The following is a 20148-nucleotide window of genomic DNA, read 5'->3' as shown; positions in this document are numbered from 1 at the left end:
GTTTTCAGTGGTCTTGATTAGCTGTTTTCAGTATCATTTATCAGTTACTCTTCTCTCCTGTCCCATAACCTTGTGACTCTCAGTTGTAACCTGCCTTATTCTTTCACTCAGTAAAGCGCTTCATTCTCTAGTCTTCTCTAACTTTAGTGAACTCTGGACATCAGAGACCTGTATGTGATTCTTTTGGCTGTTTTTTTGTTTTTTTCTAGCAGCCTGTTTTGTAATATTCACTTTATTACAATCCCTCGCTACCTCTGCAGCTGTCTACAGTTCATTCCCTGGCCAGGAAAGCCAACAAGTAACTTCTTTGCAACTATAACAGGTGTGAGAGAGACTCTTGTGATGTTTACTTCATCATGGAAGGAGCCACATGGTGGTGAGCAGGCCAGGAACAGAAAGAATCTACCTCGCTATCCAACTGCCTTTGGAACTCTGATAGAATCTCTGCCTTTCGGCAGCAACAGTTCTAACTTTGTCATCCATGCTGCTAGGTGAACAGAATCAGAGGCAATCCATTCAGGCCTGTTTGCTCTCTCAAGATGGAGGAAAGCGTCTAAGAGAACACACTCCCCAAATAGAAATATTTTCTTTATCGGTAGAAAGGCTGGATTCCAACTGAGCAAAAACCTTGTGATATCAATTGCCACTTACAAAAGCCAGGGGTTCTGGAAATCAACTGTCCCCACCCAGCCTTCTCACTCACATGGGGCCTGTGTAGTCTTTTGGGTTCCTAAGATCCCCTGCAGTATTAAGCTTTCATTAATGGGCATTAGTACCCGTTAGCAGAATGCAGTACTCCACTGAGTGCTAACACATATAGGAGGAGCTCTGTACTATGTTGCATATTTAAATAGCAACATGAAAAACTTAAGCAGAGGTGGCAGCCCCACGCTAATTTAGGTGCTTTCTTTCCTATGATTAACACACTGTATTACCCACTAGATACTTGCCTTGTTTAATGTTCTGCTAGTGACCCTTATTACTGCCATTGCTAGCTTAACCTGTGTGTTAAATCCTTAACATGAGCTAGAATTTTGCAGCACATACTGTATCCTAGTGTCTGGCAAGGGCCATGCACCCACCAGTGCCCAGTGTCACCTTAACTACCACAGAAGTTGTACCATTTTAGCTATATTGGTATAGTTAGTTGTACAACCCCTGCGGTCAAATCTAGTGTAGAAGCAGTCTGTCAGTATAGCTATACCAGTGTACTCTACTGATAAAAATGCTGCTAACATGGATGCAGCTAGTACTGACAAAGCTGTAGCCTTTAGTTGTATAACTTATTCCATCATTGCCCTGAGTGTAGTAAGCTGTACTGGTAAAAGTGAAGTTCTTCAAGTTATTGTCCCTATGAGTGCATTCGCCATAGGATATCCATGTGCTGGTGCACTCTTGATTGTAGATTTTAGTTAACCGTGTGCATGGATCCATGCCTGTGCTATATACATCCTCGTCCTCTGGTGCAAGGGTATATAGGGAGGGGTGGATCCTCCAAGGCTCCAGTTCCTGCTCATCTGCCCTTGGCTTGAAACAAAGCATAGCAGAGTTTTCTCTTAGCCCCTCCATTATACCTTCTTAAGCTGAGGGAGGGTAGATTGAAGTTCCTCCTGATGGAGTGCTCTGCTGTCTGAGACCTGCAGGATGAGACCCCTCCCTGCCACAACGGCCTTAGTCTGCACCATCATGGGACCTTAATCTACTTCTCAATGCCTTAAGGAGCCAGCTGTTCACACCTCTGTCTGTCTTCAAGACTTTGTTCCTGGTAGCCATAACTTTGGCCAGAAGGGTAGGGAAGTTAAGGGCACTCACGGCTGACCCTTCCTACATACATTTTGCCATGACAAGGTGACATTTCACCCCCATCCTCATTTCCTGCCTAAGGTCTCTTCAGAATTCCATGTCACTTAGGACATCTGACTACCAGTGTTTTAACCCAAGCCTCATTCCTTGAGGGAGGAAGCTAGCCTCCATACCTTGGATGTAAGAAGGACTGTTGCCTTTTACCTAGAGGCAGAAAAACATATTTCAGGGTTTTCCCTCCAGGCTCTTGATCTCCTTTGCCAAGAGAATGGACAGCCAATTTCTGCTCAGACTATGTAAATAGGTTTCTGAGGCATTCTAGCTTGTTACAAACGGCGGGAGTGCATCCTCCTCCTAAGTAGACTGCTCATTCCAACAGGCCTAATCCACCTTTATAGCCCTTCTTAAAGACGTACCCATCATGTATAACTGCAGAGTAACAACCTAATCTTATGTGCACATGTTCTCTGGGCACTATGCTATTCAACCTGCTTCCAGGTCAGAGATAACCTAGAGCAGCATTGTCTTCAGAGCTGTGCTGAGATCTGCCTCCATGTCAAGACACTGCTTAGGAGTCTCCTACAGTGGAGCAGCCAGAGGGACAGTAACTCAAAGGAGAGGTTACTTCCCTATACAGTAACTGGAAGTTGAGATGTGTTGTCCCTATGGGTGCTCCACCTCCTGCCTTTCGTCTCCTGTGCGGTGGAGTCGTCCTGTGCTTCCAGTCTGAGAAGGAACTGAAGTAATGGTGGGTCCACCCTCCCTATATACTCTTACCCCAGATCACAAGGATGTATAGAGTGAAGGCACAGATCCACAGGCACTGCTAACTAAAATTACTGATCAAGAGTGCTCAGGTGCATGCACATCCTATGATGGAGTATCCATGGGACACAACATCTCTAGTAACTCCAGTTACTGTAAGGTAATAACTTCTCCTTTTGCTAATATACTACACTAGGGGCTTTTTGCCATCACAGCTGTCTTGGCCACAAATCACACCCTTGTAAATGTGACCCTGATGTGGATGCTGTTTATGCAGGTATAAATGTGCTTACACCAGTGTAGGTTATTCTGGAACGAGGAGAAATCAGCTATAGTGGTATGAATGCGACCACACTAAGTTGTATTAGTTTAAAAAAAAAAAAATCACACCCCTAACTGAAATTGTGATAACTGTATAAAAACTGTGTGGATCAGGCTCTACTGTATTACCTTAGTGCAACACAGATTTATATTTGTACTGCCAGTTCTTGTGTATCTTTCACTGACTTAAACAGTCAAAGTAGTGTTGTGCATGTGTGCAGAAAACCAAATTTCTGTCTCATGGGGAAATGTGGAGAGAGAGCTTTTCCATTTCCTGTTCTGTGTTCTCTCCCTCTCTGCCACAATATTATACTGTTTTTTCATTTCCTTAATACATGGCTCATCTGTCTCCCCTGCTTGTTTACTTCTCACTCTGCCTTCATAACAGTTACAAGATAGTAGTTTGGGGGTTATATCCTGTAGTAGTGCTAGATAATTCATCTTTACTGGATTTGCAGGTGCTGCGGGGCCCAGGCTATTTACAATACACCAGATTGATGCCAGCACTAATAACTTGCCGAAAGCTCATACCTGGTAAGACCATGTTACGTTTTCACTCCTCCATGGAAATATTGGCGTTTTGGTAAATGGACATGGGTCCACTGATATAGCACATCTAGATTATCAACTGTCATTTATTTCTCCTCTCCTGATAACTTTTTTCTGCTTGGTAAAGAATTCCATGATTTATGGCAATAGGAGATGGTCTGATTTGTTTATATCAATGTAGTTCTGCTGGCTATCATAATGTAATTTAGTAATCTAATACAAGAAGTTGCATGCTTATCACCAAAGTGTTTCAAAGATGTTAAATGCAGTTGTAGTGCAACAGAACTGCATCAATTTTGGATTTCTCAGTAGAGCTGAAACTCATACTAAAAAGACTTTGCTTTTTGTTAACAGCTTTAATCGAATAGACATTCCTCCCTATGAAAGCTATGATAAGCTGTATGAGAAGCTGCTAACCGCCATTGAAGAAACATGTGGGTTTGCTGTGGAATGACCCTTTGCAGACTTGCTTGAGACTCTATTTATACTCCTGTCAGCTAGAAAGCCCTCCCCGCAGCCAAGACTCAAGAAATGCTTGAAATACAGGAATGCTTTTCCTCTTTTACTCAAGAACACTGTGAGGAAAAGGACAATTTTGGATTTTTTTTCTTCAAGAAAATAGGTCTTGTGGCTCTTGCCACGGAACCATTCAGCTGCTATTAAAAACTAATATCTTGACCATACAGAATGCTGACTTTTACTACATTTTGACAGTTAAGCAGTATTCTACACTTAAAGACTACTACTATTTTTGTAAAAGGTAATCTGTTCTATTTGCCTACCTGATTTCTATTCTCACAGACAAGAAGACACAACTTCAGCAGTCGGTACAAATCACGTTTCAGCTTGAGTAAACATACTGAACAGCATCTATACCTGCTATTTTTAAAAAAAAAAATTTTTTTTGGATTATTCTAACTTTGCATAAAATTGGCTAAAAGAGTCGTTAACCTTTTTAATTACAGCCACTTACATGTTAACTGCGTTTTCTTATAGTGAAATATTGTATTCTGCATTGTATGTTCAACTTAAATGTTACCCAGAATTGGGCTTTTTATATTTTTCAAGCGTGAATTACAGACATGAAGTTCTGTGTCCTGTTTCTATCAGTTGTCAGATTCCTAGTCTGAAATACTGCATTTGGTACAGTACTTTGTGTTAAATGTGGAAGAATCCTTTTTTAAAGAGCATTAGTCATTTCAGTTTTTTTTAAACAAGCATTTTTGTAACAAGTTAATATTGTCGAGAGTATTTTTGGTTTGCTTTCAATTTAAAACAAATGCTACATTTTAAAAAAATTCTTAAAGCATGCTGATGAGGTAATGTTGACAGCCTTCTGCCTAGTCATCAGTTTGTTTCAGAACCCACTGTATCTAATCAACCAAAGCTTTTTATGTTCAAATGCAGCCAATTCACATTGTGTACTTTTTGATGCTTAAAGACTTATTAGGTAAACCACCTTTAATCTTTGTTTGGCTGCTCATGTCTTGTGGGTTTGCACAAATTACAAATAAGGAAAAGTAACTAACTCAAATTGCAAAAGCTCTTCAGTTAACAAACACGCACGACGTGATGTGCTATGAAAATGAGGTGGGTAAAGCACAACATTGTCACTGGTTGTAGGGATGAGAGTAAATATACATAAGAGTTAAAATGTGGGTTGGACAGTTCAAATGGGAACATAATGCACTACCAGTGGAGCGAATCCTGGGCTGTTTAAATGAGCATCCTACTGTGAGGTCAGCGTGCTGTCTTTTTGGGGTATGGAAAAGGTAGGCTACTCATTGCACATTTTTTATAGCAGCATTCTTCTGCATGATCTGTAATATACAACTGGCATTTTGCCTGCCCTTTGGCACAGTAATGAGGGCAGCAACATTTGGAGGTAAATTCCATTTTTCTAATCAGTGTTGGGTTGGTTGTTTTTTTTTTTAACTCGGATCATAATTAATCATAAGAAATCTGCACTATTTTTACATTGATAAGAAACAAGAATCTTGAACTTACTAACACAATGGGATGTAAGCAATTATTTCCTTTCACAGCATAAGTTATATAATGAACTAGTGATTTTTTTTGTCTTGTCTATTCTACGTAGTTTGAATGTCAACATATAAATTCATTCTGCCAAATCTGACTGCTACAGCACATAAGCTAATAATGGACTGTGGTCATTAGAATGACTGTTAATAGCCTAACAGTATGTCTATTTGAGAGCAGTCGTAATGAGATGATACCATCATTGATAGCCCAAATCCACATTTTCACTTATTTTCTTCAGTAGTAGAACAAGCAGCCTCTAGCAATCATAACAAACATACCAATCTGGGCGTGTGCATGGTGGAGAGGTTAGTTGCTTGTTGATGCACACTGGAAGCAGCCAAGAGATCTGCTTTGGCAGCAGGGCTTGCAGTCTGCCAGACCTTTTTCCTCATTTGGAGGGCTTGCAGCTCTGTGCTGAGCTCAGTCACGTTGAGTGGTAACACTGCCTCTGAGACCTTCCCAAACTCTGAGGGTCATGAGATGGATTGTTCTCTAGAGACAGAGTTCGTTTGTCACTTCACAGGCTGGAAACTTCATTAGTGACTTCGCAAGGCCTTGGTGTGCATGGCTCCTGAGATGGTCTCACTACATTCTTCAACCAAAAGGAATGGCCTATTGACAGCACTACTCTCTGGGGGAGGTGGCTGTTCCTGCCCAAGGTATGGTTGGGATTTTTCCCACAGACAAGTCTTGTCCCATGTGACTCCCCAATCCTGCAAGCAGCTCTTCCCTGTGGTGTACGAATAGAACAAGTGACTCCTTGGGGAGGGGCAATGCAGATCTGTTACACTAGAGGACCCAGACCGGGGATACCGAGCACAAATACTGTATCCCCAGGTTTGACTGCTGCAGCTCAGAGCCTCTTCTGAGCTGCCACTGTACAAGGTCTCTTGATGGCATCTGGCCTCTACTGTTTCAGGGATGCATCTCCCTCCCTACTGTAGTCTACTCCCTGCACTAAACAGCCAGAACACGCAGCTGTCGCTGGCCCCTCTCCTAACCTCCTATAGGTTTGAGATGTTGAGTCTAATGTAAGGGTTTATTAGAATTTGCACACAAAACAAAAGACCCTAATCCAGTGTTTGAAGTTTCACAGCAGCTTTAGCTGTAGGTGAATTACTTTCTTGCTAGGCATTTTGGTGTTGTGTAATCCCTCTAGTACCACCAGTTTCATGTTATAAAATCTAACTTATTAAAATATTATGGACATGGATAGACAAAATTAATATTCCTACATATTTGATCAGTTATGAGGAATATCTCAAGTATTTGGAGTGCCTTTTTACCTTCATAACTAAGAGCTTTAAATAAAGCACCCCAGCTGGCCAGAAGTTTTCTAATACATTTTGCAGAAATATTGACCCATGAAAGTTTAATTCCAAAATCATGTCAGCCGCTTTCCCTCAAACTGGTGCTAAGCCCTATGTTGCATTGAACCGTGGACTTTCACCCCATGATTAATGTGAATATTTATTTCAGCTTGTCCTTACTGGGTTTTACTTTATCCATTCTTTAGTTGCATAAAGTTGTTTTAGAGAAATGCTGCATCATGTTTTCATGCTGTTGCTTTTCGTTACGAATGTTTAATTATGAACAGTGACTATTTTATAGATTTCAAATATACAGCGCATAGTTGAATTTCAGAGGATTTAATTTCTCACTGTAAAGTTTTGTGATGGTGCTTTGTATAGGATGTATTCTAATTTTTTTGCACATAGGTTCAGCTTTCCTAAACTGATTTATTTTTTACCATTTTTTGTCGTATACTAGAGTCCAGAGCACACAAGTTTTCCTTTTGTATTTTTGTTGTACAACAGTACATCTGTATTAAACTTCTGGTGCGTTTAAACTGGCTGCATTGATGGAAGTAAAAGCTTTGCTTCTATATCATAAGTATGCATTATACAGCTTAATGTAGCATGCTCACATTGCTTCAGATTTTAAACTGCACCAAATAGTTAACAGGTGCCATTTGTTGTATTTAACACTATATAGTAGGTTTTTGACTCTACCATGTCCCAAGCTTTGTCTGTAGCTGTAATTAGTTTATACTCAAGTATAATTTTCCTTCCACAAACTGTTTTATTTTCTCATTTCTATTATATTTATTACAGAGTGTTTTTAGCATTGATATTCTTTGTATTGCCATCCGTTACATGAGCTTTAACAAAACATCTGTATAAAATGGTTTTTAAAAACAATGTACCCATGCAGAAGTTGAGCAATAAATTGTATGCTGTTTGCACTGTCACAGCATCAATGGTTTAAAAACGTTTAAAGTTTTTAATTAAAGGTTTACTTTGACTTACATTTGTAACTTTAGAGGTGTTCAGGGAGTCAGATCCAATCATAGAGTATATTGTACAAGGTATGAAACTAATCTGATGCCTTCTTATATTTACTTCCATATACAGCAAGTATTAAGCCTTAAAACAGCATTCAGGAATGGACACTGTAGCAAGTTTTCCCTTGCACAGTAGAACCTCAGTGTATGGAGGTTCATAACTCTGAACAAAACATTATGGTGGTTCTTTCAAAATTTACAACTGAATATTGACTTAATATAGTTTTGAAACTTTTAATATGCAGAAGAAAAACGGTGCTTTTCCTTTATTTTTTTTAGTAGTTTAGGTTTAATACAGTGCAATACTGTATTTGCGCTTTTTTTTTGTCTCAGCTGCTGCCTGATTACATACCTCTGGTTCCAGATGAGGTGTGTGGTTGGTTGATTGGTGACTTCATAATGCTGAGGTTCCACTTTACTTTGTTTCTCCCAGCTCCCTCTGTGGCTTTTAACAGTAATCACTTGAGTATCAACATGTCTCAAAGGAGAATTTCTCTCTTTATCAGTGAAGGGGTGACTTTCCTGCTGGCTTTAGCTAATCTGAACAGAATTCCTTGCAAGAAAATATATAAATATGAAATCAAATCAATTAATACTTTGTCGTCTTTCCAACTCATTGGACGGCAGTGGGGAGAAGGGATTGGTCTCTTTTAGTGTGTTAACTGTTTGGAAGTGATTCTGTAAATTGTATTTAACAGGGCTATTGCCACAGGAAAAACTATTTAAGCTGTCAGAAGCTTCAGTCAAGTTACAATTCTCTACTTTCCCCACCAAGGCTAGTGTGAACTTTTTTTCCCCACATGCATGAGATTAAATCTACTGAATGCTCTTGTGACTGAGTAATTCTATTTCTCTTGTAAATTGCTTTCTGTCATCTCTTATCAGGCCATGCCCTCAGTGTTGAGTGACAGGTACCAATAGTCCTATACAAGCAAATCCCAAAGATTTTTGCTTCTAGCAGCTAATCAGATAGGGAACAACCAACTTTAGGCAAGGCCTTTTACTGAAAATTCTGCTTTGGGTCCTGTTTAGTGAAGAGAGTATATTCTAGGGGGTGGATCTAAATCTTCTAGTTTTATTAAACAGCAAGAGACTTAATCCTTAGCCTACTAATCAGCACTGTGCTTTAATGTGTCAGCTATTTTTCAAGCCTATTAACATCCCTAGTTACTTTGCCTATAAGGCTTTAACACTGTTTGTAGGTGAGCTCTAACTAGAACCTGTGCACTTAGGCTTATTCCTTCACTTAATCTACTAGCCTATGTATTTCAGTAGCAGAGGTAAATGACAGCTTTACAAAAGACAGGTACAAGAGCCACCTCTCAACTGCTGACAGCAAGTTGTAGCTGGAGGTTAAGTCACTAAATTCAGGTTGAACTGTAGGGTCTTTGCCTTAAATGTACTGTCAGTTTGTGGTGACCTAGTCTGTCTTACCTCAGCATGATAGCTGAATAGGTTTTGCATTGAGAATGGTGAATGCAAGTATAATGCATCTTACTTTACCCCATTAGTGTCAAACCCACTGCTTCCTTGTGTGTTCTCAAATAAACTAGAGTTAGTGTAACAAGATGCTGGTTTTAGGTCTAAATGCTTGCATCATGTTCCTAGGACAGCATCTTTCCAAGTAGCTTAGTGACGCAAACCATGTGGTCTTGAAAACAGCTTGGTTAAAGTCTACCTCAACCATGTGCAAATACTTAACATGGTTTGACTGTTGTAGATATTCCCACCATGAAGGTAGACTATAAGTAGTGCCTATAACTGGAGTTATTGCAGCCATCTGCTGATAGTAATTGGATAGAGAAACCACTGTAAAATTGAAATGTAAAAGGACACTAATATGCTCACTCTAGGAAGTAATTAAGAGCCTGCAAGGTCTTCTACCAGTTTTATTCTTTAGCAAAAAGTGTTCTAGGTTTTGAAGTGTGTGAATGATTAAGAACGAGATGACAGTCTTGTTTGAGGACATCACTAGGCACAATTACTGTAATCTCATTTAGTACTAGCTATTTAAGAGCTAAAACACTACAAAAATATATTCCTGGTTACATCATATGTAAATGTATCCCATAAGCACTATGCTGTAATGCTGTGTACAGTGTAGTGAAGTCCTTTTCCCCCCGCCCCTGGGGTACATTTAAATAATTGATTTGTATGTCAAAGGTGGAAGGAAACCCCCATTCTGACCTGCTCTCTCACAAGGAACTTGAGCAAGTGCTCCTTTGTTTTAAAGAGCTGCCACCACTTTTCTAGTTTCATTACTTTGTAGTCAGAAGTTCAGAGGCATTGATTCAACCTAAAATGCCCAAATAATGTAGCACTGATATGTAGGAATTTTAATATTCAGCTCCTTAAAGTTTAGAGTACTGAGAATAGACAGGTAGGTCATACTCTTCAGCAAAACTTTGACCTGGAGGCTGAATGGTAGCTTGAAATAGTCTGAGTCTCCTTTATCAAGTTTAAACAATCATGTAATTAGTTTAACTTTATTAAAAGATATATTAAAAATATTCAAGTCCTAGTTACTGACACTTACAGCCATAGTACTGTGCCTTTGACGCTGCAAACCAGACCGACAACATTTTACAGAACAACCAGCCACCACCTTCTGGTTGTGGCAATTCCCCAACATACCCTTAACAGTTTCTTAGCCAGATATAAAAGCTGCATTGATATTTAATAGTTAAAGTAAGTCTTACAAGAAATAGCTTTTGCTATACTGAAAAGAAGCCATTTGAAGTCTGGATTTCAGTCGTTCTGCTTCCAGCTCTCGGAAGAAGGAGTCATCGTCATTTTGAGTTATCAGTGTCTGCAGCTGCTGTATTTCCTTTTCCATCTTTGATCTTAACTCCCTTTTTGTTTTGTGCAGTGTCTTAAAAAGAATACTGAGATTTACCAAAACAACTCTGAACAAGAAATCACTTGCATACTGGAACACAGTTGCTAACTTTCACATAGTAAATAAGCATTGACTTTTACAATAAACCAAAAATCAAGCTAATCTCATTTCAAAACAAGCCAATCCCTAAGAATCCCAACACTCTTGTGACTAGATCCCCACAGTGTGCAGTCTGCGACTGTTGTGGTCCTGCTGTGCACCCCTGACTCTCTCTCCCCCTTAACCCTGCTTGCCACCCCTTGCTGGGAGCTGATCAAAAAATAAAAAGCCCAAGCAACTCACAAGCCAATTAAGCCAAAAACAAGACCAATTTCTGCATTTTTTCCCCTGGGTTTGGTATACACCTACTTTTGCTTGTGCTTTCTCTCTGGCTTGGATTTCTTGACGTTCTTGTGATACAGCTTCTGCCAGCATTGAAAACTGAGTACAATAAACATTGAATTAGAACTCAATAAGATATGAAAGATTTACCAATTAAAGATTGAAAAGTGGACAGATTGTCTTGGATGCAGTCAAATAAGCCTACCTGATCCTTGTAGTAGTTCTCCATGGACTCCAGTTCATTCTGGTGTATTCTTCTTTGCTCAGCACGCTTTTCTTTACTATACATTCTCATCTCCTGCAGCCTTTGCTTCTGAATTTCTAAGCCTTCTTCAAATAGATTCTTAAATATCTGCCAACAGTTAAGGTATTTAAATGTATAACCAGAGGAAAAAACTCCTCCTTCTGGTGTAGGGTACATCTACCCTATGGGGTTAAGTGTAACAGAACCAGCTTGCACATGTAAGCCACAGAACTTTAGGAAGTGTCCCACCTTGCCTACAGGCCCTTCTAAAAATCCTCTAAACACTGGAGGGGAAAGTTCTGTTCTAAAGAGAAGTAAGTTGCATTGAGAGGTTCCATGTTTGTCTCAATTACATATAAAGTTTGCTGTTTACGCAGAACAAACATGGCCTCACTGCAACTTCAGGCACAGTTCTCTCCTCACATCACCACTAATCAGAGGACAGAATCTGTTACACCTCTAAACATCACTGTGCTCATCAGGGTAAAAGATATAACAGATGGCAGCATTTGCTCTCACTGTTGCAATGAGTTGATATATGGAAGGAATAGGAATAGGATTCAGCTTGTTCTCCCGTAGCTATTGAATTTACAGTAGTGAATGAGATAAATGAAGTGGGTTTTTAAACATTAAACAGGATCTAATTGGTTGAGTGAGGTGGTGTCATTTTTAATCACTTTTCAGAAGGAAAATTTAGGTGGCCTTTAAAGTTCCCTCTAAGCTGCATGGCCACCTAGCAGTCTATGAAGTGCTGTGCACTTCAGGTGCCCCTCCCCCTACTGCCACACTGCTCCTGCCCTCTGCCTTCGAACCCCTGGCCAGCTGCTCCTGGGAACCTCCTGCTTGTTGTGCAGAGCAGGGAAGGTGAGGGGCTGATGTCGGGTATCCCCTTCCCCTCATCCCCAGTACCCCATCTCTGCAGAGCAGGGAGGACAACAGGGCTTAGGAGTGAGACCTCAAACAGAGCTTCCTTGTGTCTGAACAAAACAGGCTTCAGGCTGGTGAGTGCTGAGCTACTTAAAGGGGCAGTGCGTGGCTTGGTGTGTGTATCACTCACCTCCCAACACATACTTGTAGTATTGTTGTTACTTCCTGCAATGCATATGTATTCTCTGCAATTGTATTCTTTCAAAGTGCTGTTGTTTTAGTTTTTTGACTGGTCTATGTATTTCATAATTTTTCTCTCTCTCATATGCTTAGATTTAATTCTGTGAGTAGTGAGTTCTAAAATGCTTAACAGTCCTGTGTGGAGTAATTATTCCTATGGTAACTTTTAAAAAATATATTCTATCTAGGTTTTTTTTGTTTCTCCTCATGATGCACATCACCTCGATATGGGTGCACATAAAATTCATTCTGCACACGGATGGAAAAAATTAGAGGGAACATTGGTGGCCTTACTTATGATACTAACATCCTCTAAGCTCAGCATTATGATCTCATTGTGAAGAGAACTCCTTTCCCCAAATAGTTCCCTCTGATGTCCCCCCACCCACTCCCACACTCACCTTTACTAAGCCTAGTAGCTTCCTTTGTTGCCTGACAGTGAAAGTTAACTCTAGCTTTTGTTTAGGGGGCTGCTCTACTGTGTGTGGCAGAACACAGAGAACAATCATTTCATCTAGGACCTGGCTGACCAGCAGGTATAGTCTTATGCCTGCCTTCTTCCAAGAAGAGTAGACCATGTGGAAATTTACAAGCTCTTGGCTCAAGGATGGTTGCTGCCAGAAAAACTATCAGAGCCAGAGTTAGAAGGCAGGAGCTAGGAGCTCCAAGGCCTGTGCTGTTCAGTTTACTTGGCCTCAAACTCTTTGTACTAACACTTTGATTTCTCAAAAGTATAAATACACACCACACAGTAAAGGGGGAAAGATATTTACTCAATACTGGAGTCTTTCCCCTAGTAGAACAAGAATGCCCCACTTAAAGAAGAAAGCAACCTCACATACCCTTTCTTCCCGTGTCCTAGCCCGCATCATTTTGGCACGCAGCTGAACACGGTAATCTTCATAGTACTTTTTGGCTCGAGCAATTTGCTGACGTTTCTCTCTCATTTTATTCTGAGCAAACTTCTGCCGATATATGCGTTGCTTAAACTCTTGCTAAGGAATAAGATCAACAGGTATTAGACCACCAGCACTTCCTGGAGAGGGAGAGTCAGGGCAGGGTTTTATGGCAAACTTAACTAAATAAATCAATATTAAGGAAATTCTCCCCACTCTACTACCATGCACTACATTTAGGATTAGACCACTGTAGTGTGGTGCTATCCACAGTGCTGTATAATTAAGGAATCAGCACTTATGGTAAACTAGTGTTTCAAGGATTGAACTCTCACTCATGGAGAGACAGATCTTTTCCTCTGTCTCCCATATTCTCAGGATTTGTTCCCTGTTAATGCACCAAGCTCCTTCTTTAAATAGTGAAACACAAGCATGTTCAGTAACCCCACTGTCATTCTAAGACCTCAGTGGCTACATACAGCAAACAGACTAGGTAAAGTCTTCAATACCACAGCTGCTCAGGAGTCAGTAGGGAGCTGCTTCCATAGACCAACAACTGTACGATCATTTTGGCTCTATCACCATGTAAGTGTCATATGCTTTGTGCATCCTCTTTGGAAGAACATACCAGTCTCTTGTGATGGTCTTGATCTTTCTTTATGATGTCAACAAGGAGGTCATGCTTCTTCAGTGCTTCTTCTACCTTGAGATAAGAAAGATGACAGGCAATTGCTTTAATAAATTCTGCAGGATAGGCACTCAGTGATGGGACTTCTAACAGAGGAGCAATACTTCAGTGTACTCTCCTCCAGTGGTTAAGAGAAAGGAAAGAGAAAAGATTCATTTTGCATTGGTGAATTAACCCTTCAACGAGTTAACAAATTCTGCATGCCAAGAACAACTTTTAAACTACAGGGTTTTGTATGTAATAGCACTTAGAGAAATTCAAAGTGCTTTACAAAGATGAAAAAGTATTCCCATCTTTATTGTAGAGAAAGTAGTATAGAAGGTTAAATGCAAGTGAATGGCTAAGATCAGGAACTGAACACCCAGGTGTCCTGATTCAGTCCCCCTACTTTAACAATTCAAGAGTGCCTCCTTATTCTACAGAGTAGCTCTTCCTTAGACAGCCACCTCTGCTGGAGACCAAGTGAGTGCTAGTTTGACCCAAATGTATGCCATATATTTGTACAATAAAGACCATGAGAAAACCTATTCAAATACTGCAAGATGAAAGAGCTGGGACAGAGAATCTGCAGAGTTTGAATCTGCAGTAATATAAGCAATGGGCTTTCCCCTACACTTTTAACATGACATGCTTCTTCAATGCTTATTCCACCCTGAGATAAGAAGTCTGCTCAGCTTTTAAGCCAGGGAGCTGGGATCCTTACAGGCCTGGTGCTTAGAGAACCAGGCCCAAATTACTCCAGCCTCCTTAAAGTTGTATCCATTTTAAAGAAAAGCAGACTTCAGATTCCATACAGGTTCTTAGGCTAGGTCTACACTAGGGGAGGAGTCGACCTAAGATACGCAACTTCAGCCATGCGAATAGCGTAGCTGAAGTCAGCGTATCTTAGGTCTATTTACCTGGCCATGAGGATAGCGGTGAGTCAACCGCTGCCGCTCCCCCATTGACTCCGCTTCCGCCTCTCGTATGTGGTGGAGTTCCGGAGTCGACGGCAGAGCGATCGGGGATCAATTTTATCGCATCTACACTAAATGCAATAAAATTGATCCCCAATAGATTGATCACTAGTGTAGGCATACCGTAAGATAACCTGGAGACTAGTTTGTATATTATGCCAATACCTTTCACAGTATCTGTGCAATTGATTGGGTTTTATTGCTTAGTGCAGTCGTCTAGTGGCCAGTACTGTTGTGTAGCTGCACTGCCCCCAGTCAAGCCTAAGAGGCTGTGTTCATACTGAACAAGAGAGGGTCTCACTTCACTTCGGAGTTTCAGTCTTGATCTGTCTTTGCCAGAAGCAGACTTCAGTTGTTCCATCTGTGCAAGCTGCTGTTGCCACATTTTGTTCATAGAGTGTTGGGAAATATGCAGGTATGGAAACTCTTCCAGTAGCAGAGGGAGGAGGTCATTGTCCTTTACTTTCACTGCAGGATGAAAGCAGATTAATCAATACGCTCCTAGACAGCAAGTTTAGCAGTAGTTCTTCCAGAGAGTTTAAGTCCAAGCTATGCAACCACTTCAGACTGAACACCTGGTCTGTTTAATATGCTCTATTACCAGGATGTAGCATTGTCTCTCAGTAGGATGTATTGCAATCTGTCTTCACAACATCCCCAAGGGAACAGCCTTAAGCCAATCTGATTAGCTATTTTTCCTAGAGATCTATTTTACAGTATTAGAGGGTTGACATTTTTAAAAAAAGTCTTGTCACCCACCCCCTTCTTTTCAAGCATTATAGAACCCTACAATGATTTCCTTGCTCCTGTCAATCTCACTAGCTGCATGTGGTTATTTAAAATAAGCCCAACAGTTGTATTGATGATGGGTCCTATATTTTGTAAATGAAGCAAATCATTGTCTGGATCCTCCTCTCATTCCCTGAAAATACTGCATTGAGGTAGTAGGTCCCAGCCCAGAAGCAACAGAGGTAATGTTCTAATTAGGGATTGATTTAAGAGTCAGGTCTTTCACATTTCAACTTTCACAGGCTGATCTGAATGAGAGATGAAATCATTGGGCACTTATTAATTATACTATTAATGGAAAGAGTGCCCTTCAACCATGCTGAAACCAGGACAGTATAGCAGGGTGCCATTCAGGCTGTGGATTTATATAATGAATGCACAGCATGCAGCTGCTAAAAATGTGGCTTGCACTCTGAGCACTCACTGCTTCCACTGCAACTTGTTCAGCATACTGGATAATGGATGGGTCACAGTTTGAGCAGTGCATCAATGGTTTGTGTCTATTTCAAAGTATTATCTTCCATTACAAAAATCCAGACATCTGGAGGTCATAAGGGGAAAAATGCTACAGCTGACTGGTATATGTTGGCCAGATGCCTTTATTCTTGGAGTTCACCAGATGCTTTCGCAGGATGCCAGTTTTCCACCAAGTAGAGTTTTGTGGTTCTTACTCGGAGTTGCTTTCTTTGGCTTTGCAAACCCTCCTCTTGGAATCCAAGGTGTGGTTTTTCTAGAATAAACTTTCACTGGCGGAGGCATTTTTAGAGGTTTTTTAAAGATGTTTTCTTGGTATTCTTGTTCCTTAGGATGTAAAACAGATGGAGAACAGGTATGAAAGGGGAAGAGTGGTAGTTCATATGGCTTGGATATCAGAACTGAAGTAGCTTTTGAGTCTCTGGGAAGGCCATTTGCACACAGTGAGACAGATCCCACACTGTAGGGCTAAAAATTCACCAAAAGCAGGTCACAGGATTGTATGCAACGGAGGTGTCAAGCTCTCCTTTGCACAACCCTAATTCTGGGGGTGCTCCATGCATGGCTGCAGTGGCCCCCGGGGCTGAAAATACAGCTCAGATTGGCCTGGCATGCAGGTGTTCCAGACATGCTCCCTTTTCTTGCAACACACAAGCACACATAAAATAGTGCTGAGAACCCCCCTGTCAGCTCCATGCTACTCACTCACCCTTGCAGTGATCTTTAGCCTTCCAGTTTTGTTTTTTTTTATCTAGTGTATCACCCCATTACAGTGGCAGTGCGGTGCAAAGTGACTGCACTGTAGGATCTGACTCATCTAAGAAGCCCCTAGCAAGAGCTACATAAAGGCAAACAATAATGCAGTTAGGGTACAAGCTGTAAGTAAGTTGCAGTCTGACAGCTCTTTAATTCTAATAGCAAAGAAGGTAAAAAGCTAATGTTTCCAAAGTTAGGGGGAAAATCTATTTCCTTGCTAGAGGTCTCCTGGTGTCCTTGCACATCCTCACTATTTGTTTCTCTTGAGGCGATTACTTCAGCTATGCAAGGCATTAAGATTGCTTCTATGGAATTTCCAGTCCACCAAATGGTGTGTAGTTATTGAATCTTATTTTCTAATACTGCAGTAGAAACTAGCCACTTGCCTACCAGGCTGGTTTAAATTCTTCCAGCTGAAGATTCTCACTACAAGAAAAACTTAATACCAGAATCATGGTCCTTGTGCCACCCCTAAGATGTTTCTGAAGGATTACTAACTACCTAAACCTCCCCACCTTGGGGTCTACATACCCTAAGAAAATAACATACTGCTAACCATATCCCCAAAGTATAGCTGAACAAAGCTGTTTACGGCATCTATTATACTAGTATTAAAGCCAGGGTCAGCACTGGGTCATGTCATTTAAAAGCATCATCCATGTAGCCTGGATAGCAGGCATTCACAGAGTAACTTTTAGACATTGTTTAAACAAACGCCATCTAATTTATTCTTGTGAGCTTCACCTACCGTTTCCCTGGCTTTTGCTCTCAGCTTGGAGAGGCCTAGTTTCTCTCTAGCTTCAAAAATTCTTAATTCCTCTTCATATGCTTTCGTCATCATCTAGAAAACAAAATAAGACACTCATTCTGAATTTCTACTCTCTGCAAAAGGGATAATCAGTCCAAATGAAGTCACATAAATGAAATGAATTAGTGTTAGTAACAAAAGGGCTTCTTTCACCTCTAGCTCACTAGGAAGCTTTACCCCTTCTTCCTGGACAAGGACCTGGCCACAGTGGTTTATGCATTTATCTACAGGGTGAATTACTATAATTCACTCAAGCTGAATGTGACGCCACACAAACTCTGTTTAAAACAAAACAAAAAAACCCTGCCCTTGTTATCCACGGACTAGGTCACTGTGAGAACAGACTGCTGCTCACGTTCCTCCAGTGGCTCCCCTCAAAACAATTTAAGGATCAAGCCCCAGCCTCATTTAAAAACTGGATTTTTGGCTTAAGAATTATCAAAACAGTTGCATTCCTCTGGGACAAAGCAGGTCACTTTGATCTACAAAAAATCCTTTCCACCATAATGATGACACTGAAAAAACCTGAAATAAACCAATCAACTAAAAGATTACAATACCCCAAGCAGAGCTTATACCCGAAAAAAAGATAAACTAGAGACTTCATGAAATTCTCTAGGGACCTTGAGCATTTTCAATGTAAAATTAATAGACTGATGGGTGGCCATATAAAACCGTACAACACGTCCTATGTACAGCCATCAGCATTAGTGCGCTAGGTCAATTCCATTAGCTACAGCTAATGGTCATGCAGTAGCATCACTGGTGAAGGAAGTTTGCCAAATATAAAGTTACTTCTGTTGTCAATATTCATGATGTTCAGTGTTAACTGTCCCACACAAAACTTGAACATCTTTGTTTGAAGCTATATTTTGAGGTCTAATAACTGTTTTGGGAATTTAGATAAATCCGGAAAGGATTAAGCTCTTCTCCAGCTAGGCATCTGTATACCGTGCTCTTCACAGGGATAGTCAGTATTTTGAGTTGCCCATTGGGGATATTAATTTTGGGCTCGTATTTCTTAAGAATGAGCGTTCTGAAGCTACTCCATTGCAGGATAAGCTTGGGCCTTTGAGAGGATTAAAGTTCTGCTTGCTCATGTGACTTGGCCTCTGCCAAAGATGAGGGATTCTGGGATTTGTAGTCCAGCAATCATGAGAACTATAGGCTGCTAACAAAGCATGCTGGATATAAAAAAGGTGCTTTCCTCAGTGTGCGGAATGATGGCAGAAGGTGCTATGAGCATCTCTGCCAAGGAGGAAACTAGGGAAGGATAGGAGAGCTGATCTTGCTAAGCAGAGTGGGATTAAGAGAGAGGCCTGGGAGGAAGGCTGGAGAAGAACTGAGCAAAGGACTACACGAATTGCGAACCCCTGAGAAAAGGAAGAGATGTTCACCCAGACAAAGGATTGTACAGCAGAGAGGCTTTTACCCTTTGAGGCTGCTTTTGTTTACCTCAGAAGGGGGAAGTGAGCCATAATCCACTTGCTCATGCATGGCCGTTGGTGGCCAAAAGTTTAACGTAGGGGAATCTTAATGCATGGACTGTCAATAGTAAGCAAAATTCAGTCATCCAGGATAATTTAGACAGTTTGATAACACTTCCCAAGGCATTGGGCTGAACATCAAGCCTCAAGCAATTTTAATAAGTTCATTTTGGCTATTGTAGTACACCATAACTGACATCTGAGAACTATGTTGTCAGTTAGCAGCAAATGGACAGCAAAGATCCTTTGGTTCCCAGTTTTCCCTATTCTGCATATAACTCAAACTGCTGCAGGTATTAAATGCAAGAGGCAGTGCTGCGCAGGTGCTGAATTAATGCCTGCATCTTTGCTACACCCAGCCTCTTACTAGGACAACTGTAAAGTGGAAATAAAATTAATTCCCAAAATAGGCCAAATGACCCCACTAACCAGGCTGTAGGGGCATTCAGATCTAATGTAACCCAGAAACAGTTACCTTTGCTTTTATTCTTCTCTGGTCCATTTCCTTTTGCAATTGCCTACGCATTTTCCCCATCTGGCCTCTGGCATCTCTCTGAAGTGCATCTTCAAACTCAGAGTGAAGTCGATACCTGGATGAGGGTGGGGATGGAGAAAGGGACCGTGGTCTGCTAAGAAGTCTTTTTGGATGTGGGGTAGCTGTGAAATAAAGATGTGAATGCTGTTATAACTAGTATCAGAAACTAGCAACAAAAACTGTAAGGATGAATAGACTTAAATCTAGAAGGGTGCCAAATGTTCCCAATAGTTAAACAGGGGAGCAAAGGAAGTAATTTTTAAAAACAAATACCCTTATCTTAAAGTCCTCCCTGTCCCAAGCCTCCAGTTCTTCCTGGCTTGTACCATAATTATGTATTTAGCAAATCAGAAGCGCCAGAAG

The 20148-nt window shown here is 40.8% G+C and overlaps 2 protein-coding genes across 7 annotated transcripts in view; one reads left to right on the top strand and one right to left on the bottom strand.

Moving 5' to 3' along the window:
* SMURF2 (SMAD specific E3 ubiquitin protein ligase 2) overlaps positions 1-7752 on the top strand; it is a 104310-nt gene extending 96558 nt beyond the window's left edge. For all 3 annotated transcript variants that reach the window (XM_030534035.1, XM_030534034.1, XM_030534036.1), the window contains 2 exons: positions 3348-3423; positions 3793-7752. In XM_030534035.1, the coding sequence (XP_030389895.1) occupies positions 3348-3423; positions 3793-3892 (176 nt within the window). In that variant the 3' untranslated portion in view covers positions 3893-7752. The remainder of the gene's footprint in view (positions 1-3347; positions 3424-3792) is intronic.
* Positions 7753-8051: 299 nt separating this feature from the next.
* CEP95 (centrosomal protein 95) overlaps positions 8052-20148 on the bottom strand; it is a 31608-nt gene continuing 19511 nt past the window's right edge. For 3 of the 4 annotated variants that reach the window (XM_030534990.1, XM_030534987.1, XM_030534988.1), the window contains exons 14-23: positions 19726-19907; positions 17704-17796; positions 16397-16526; positions 15238-15404; positions 13921-13995; positions 13239-13391; positions 11251-11397; positions 11073-11144; positions 10525-10697; positions 8052-8378 (exon numbers count right to left, since the gene is read on the bottom strand). In XM_030534990.1, coding sequence (XP_030390850.1) covers positions 8357-8378; positions 10525-10697; positions 11073-11144; positions 11251-11397; positions 13239-13391; positions 13921-13995; positions 15238-15404; positions 16397-16526; positions 17704-17796; positions 19726-19907 — 1214 coding nt within the window. In that variant the 3' untranslated portion in view covers positions 8052-8356. The other variant, XM_030534989.1, reaches the window with a different exon arrangement.

This window comes from Gopherus evgoodei, chromosome 15, assembly GCF_007399415.2.
Source record: "Gopherus evgoodei ecotype Sinaloan lineage chromosome 15, rGopEvg1_v1.p, whole genome shotgun sequence".
In the NCBI taxonomy this organism is placed as follows: Eukaryota; Metazoa; Chordata; order Testudines; family Testudinidae; genus Gopherus; species Gopherus evgoodei.
This window is presented reverse-complemented; position numbering and strand designations above follow the sequence as displayed.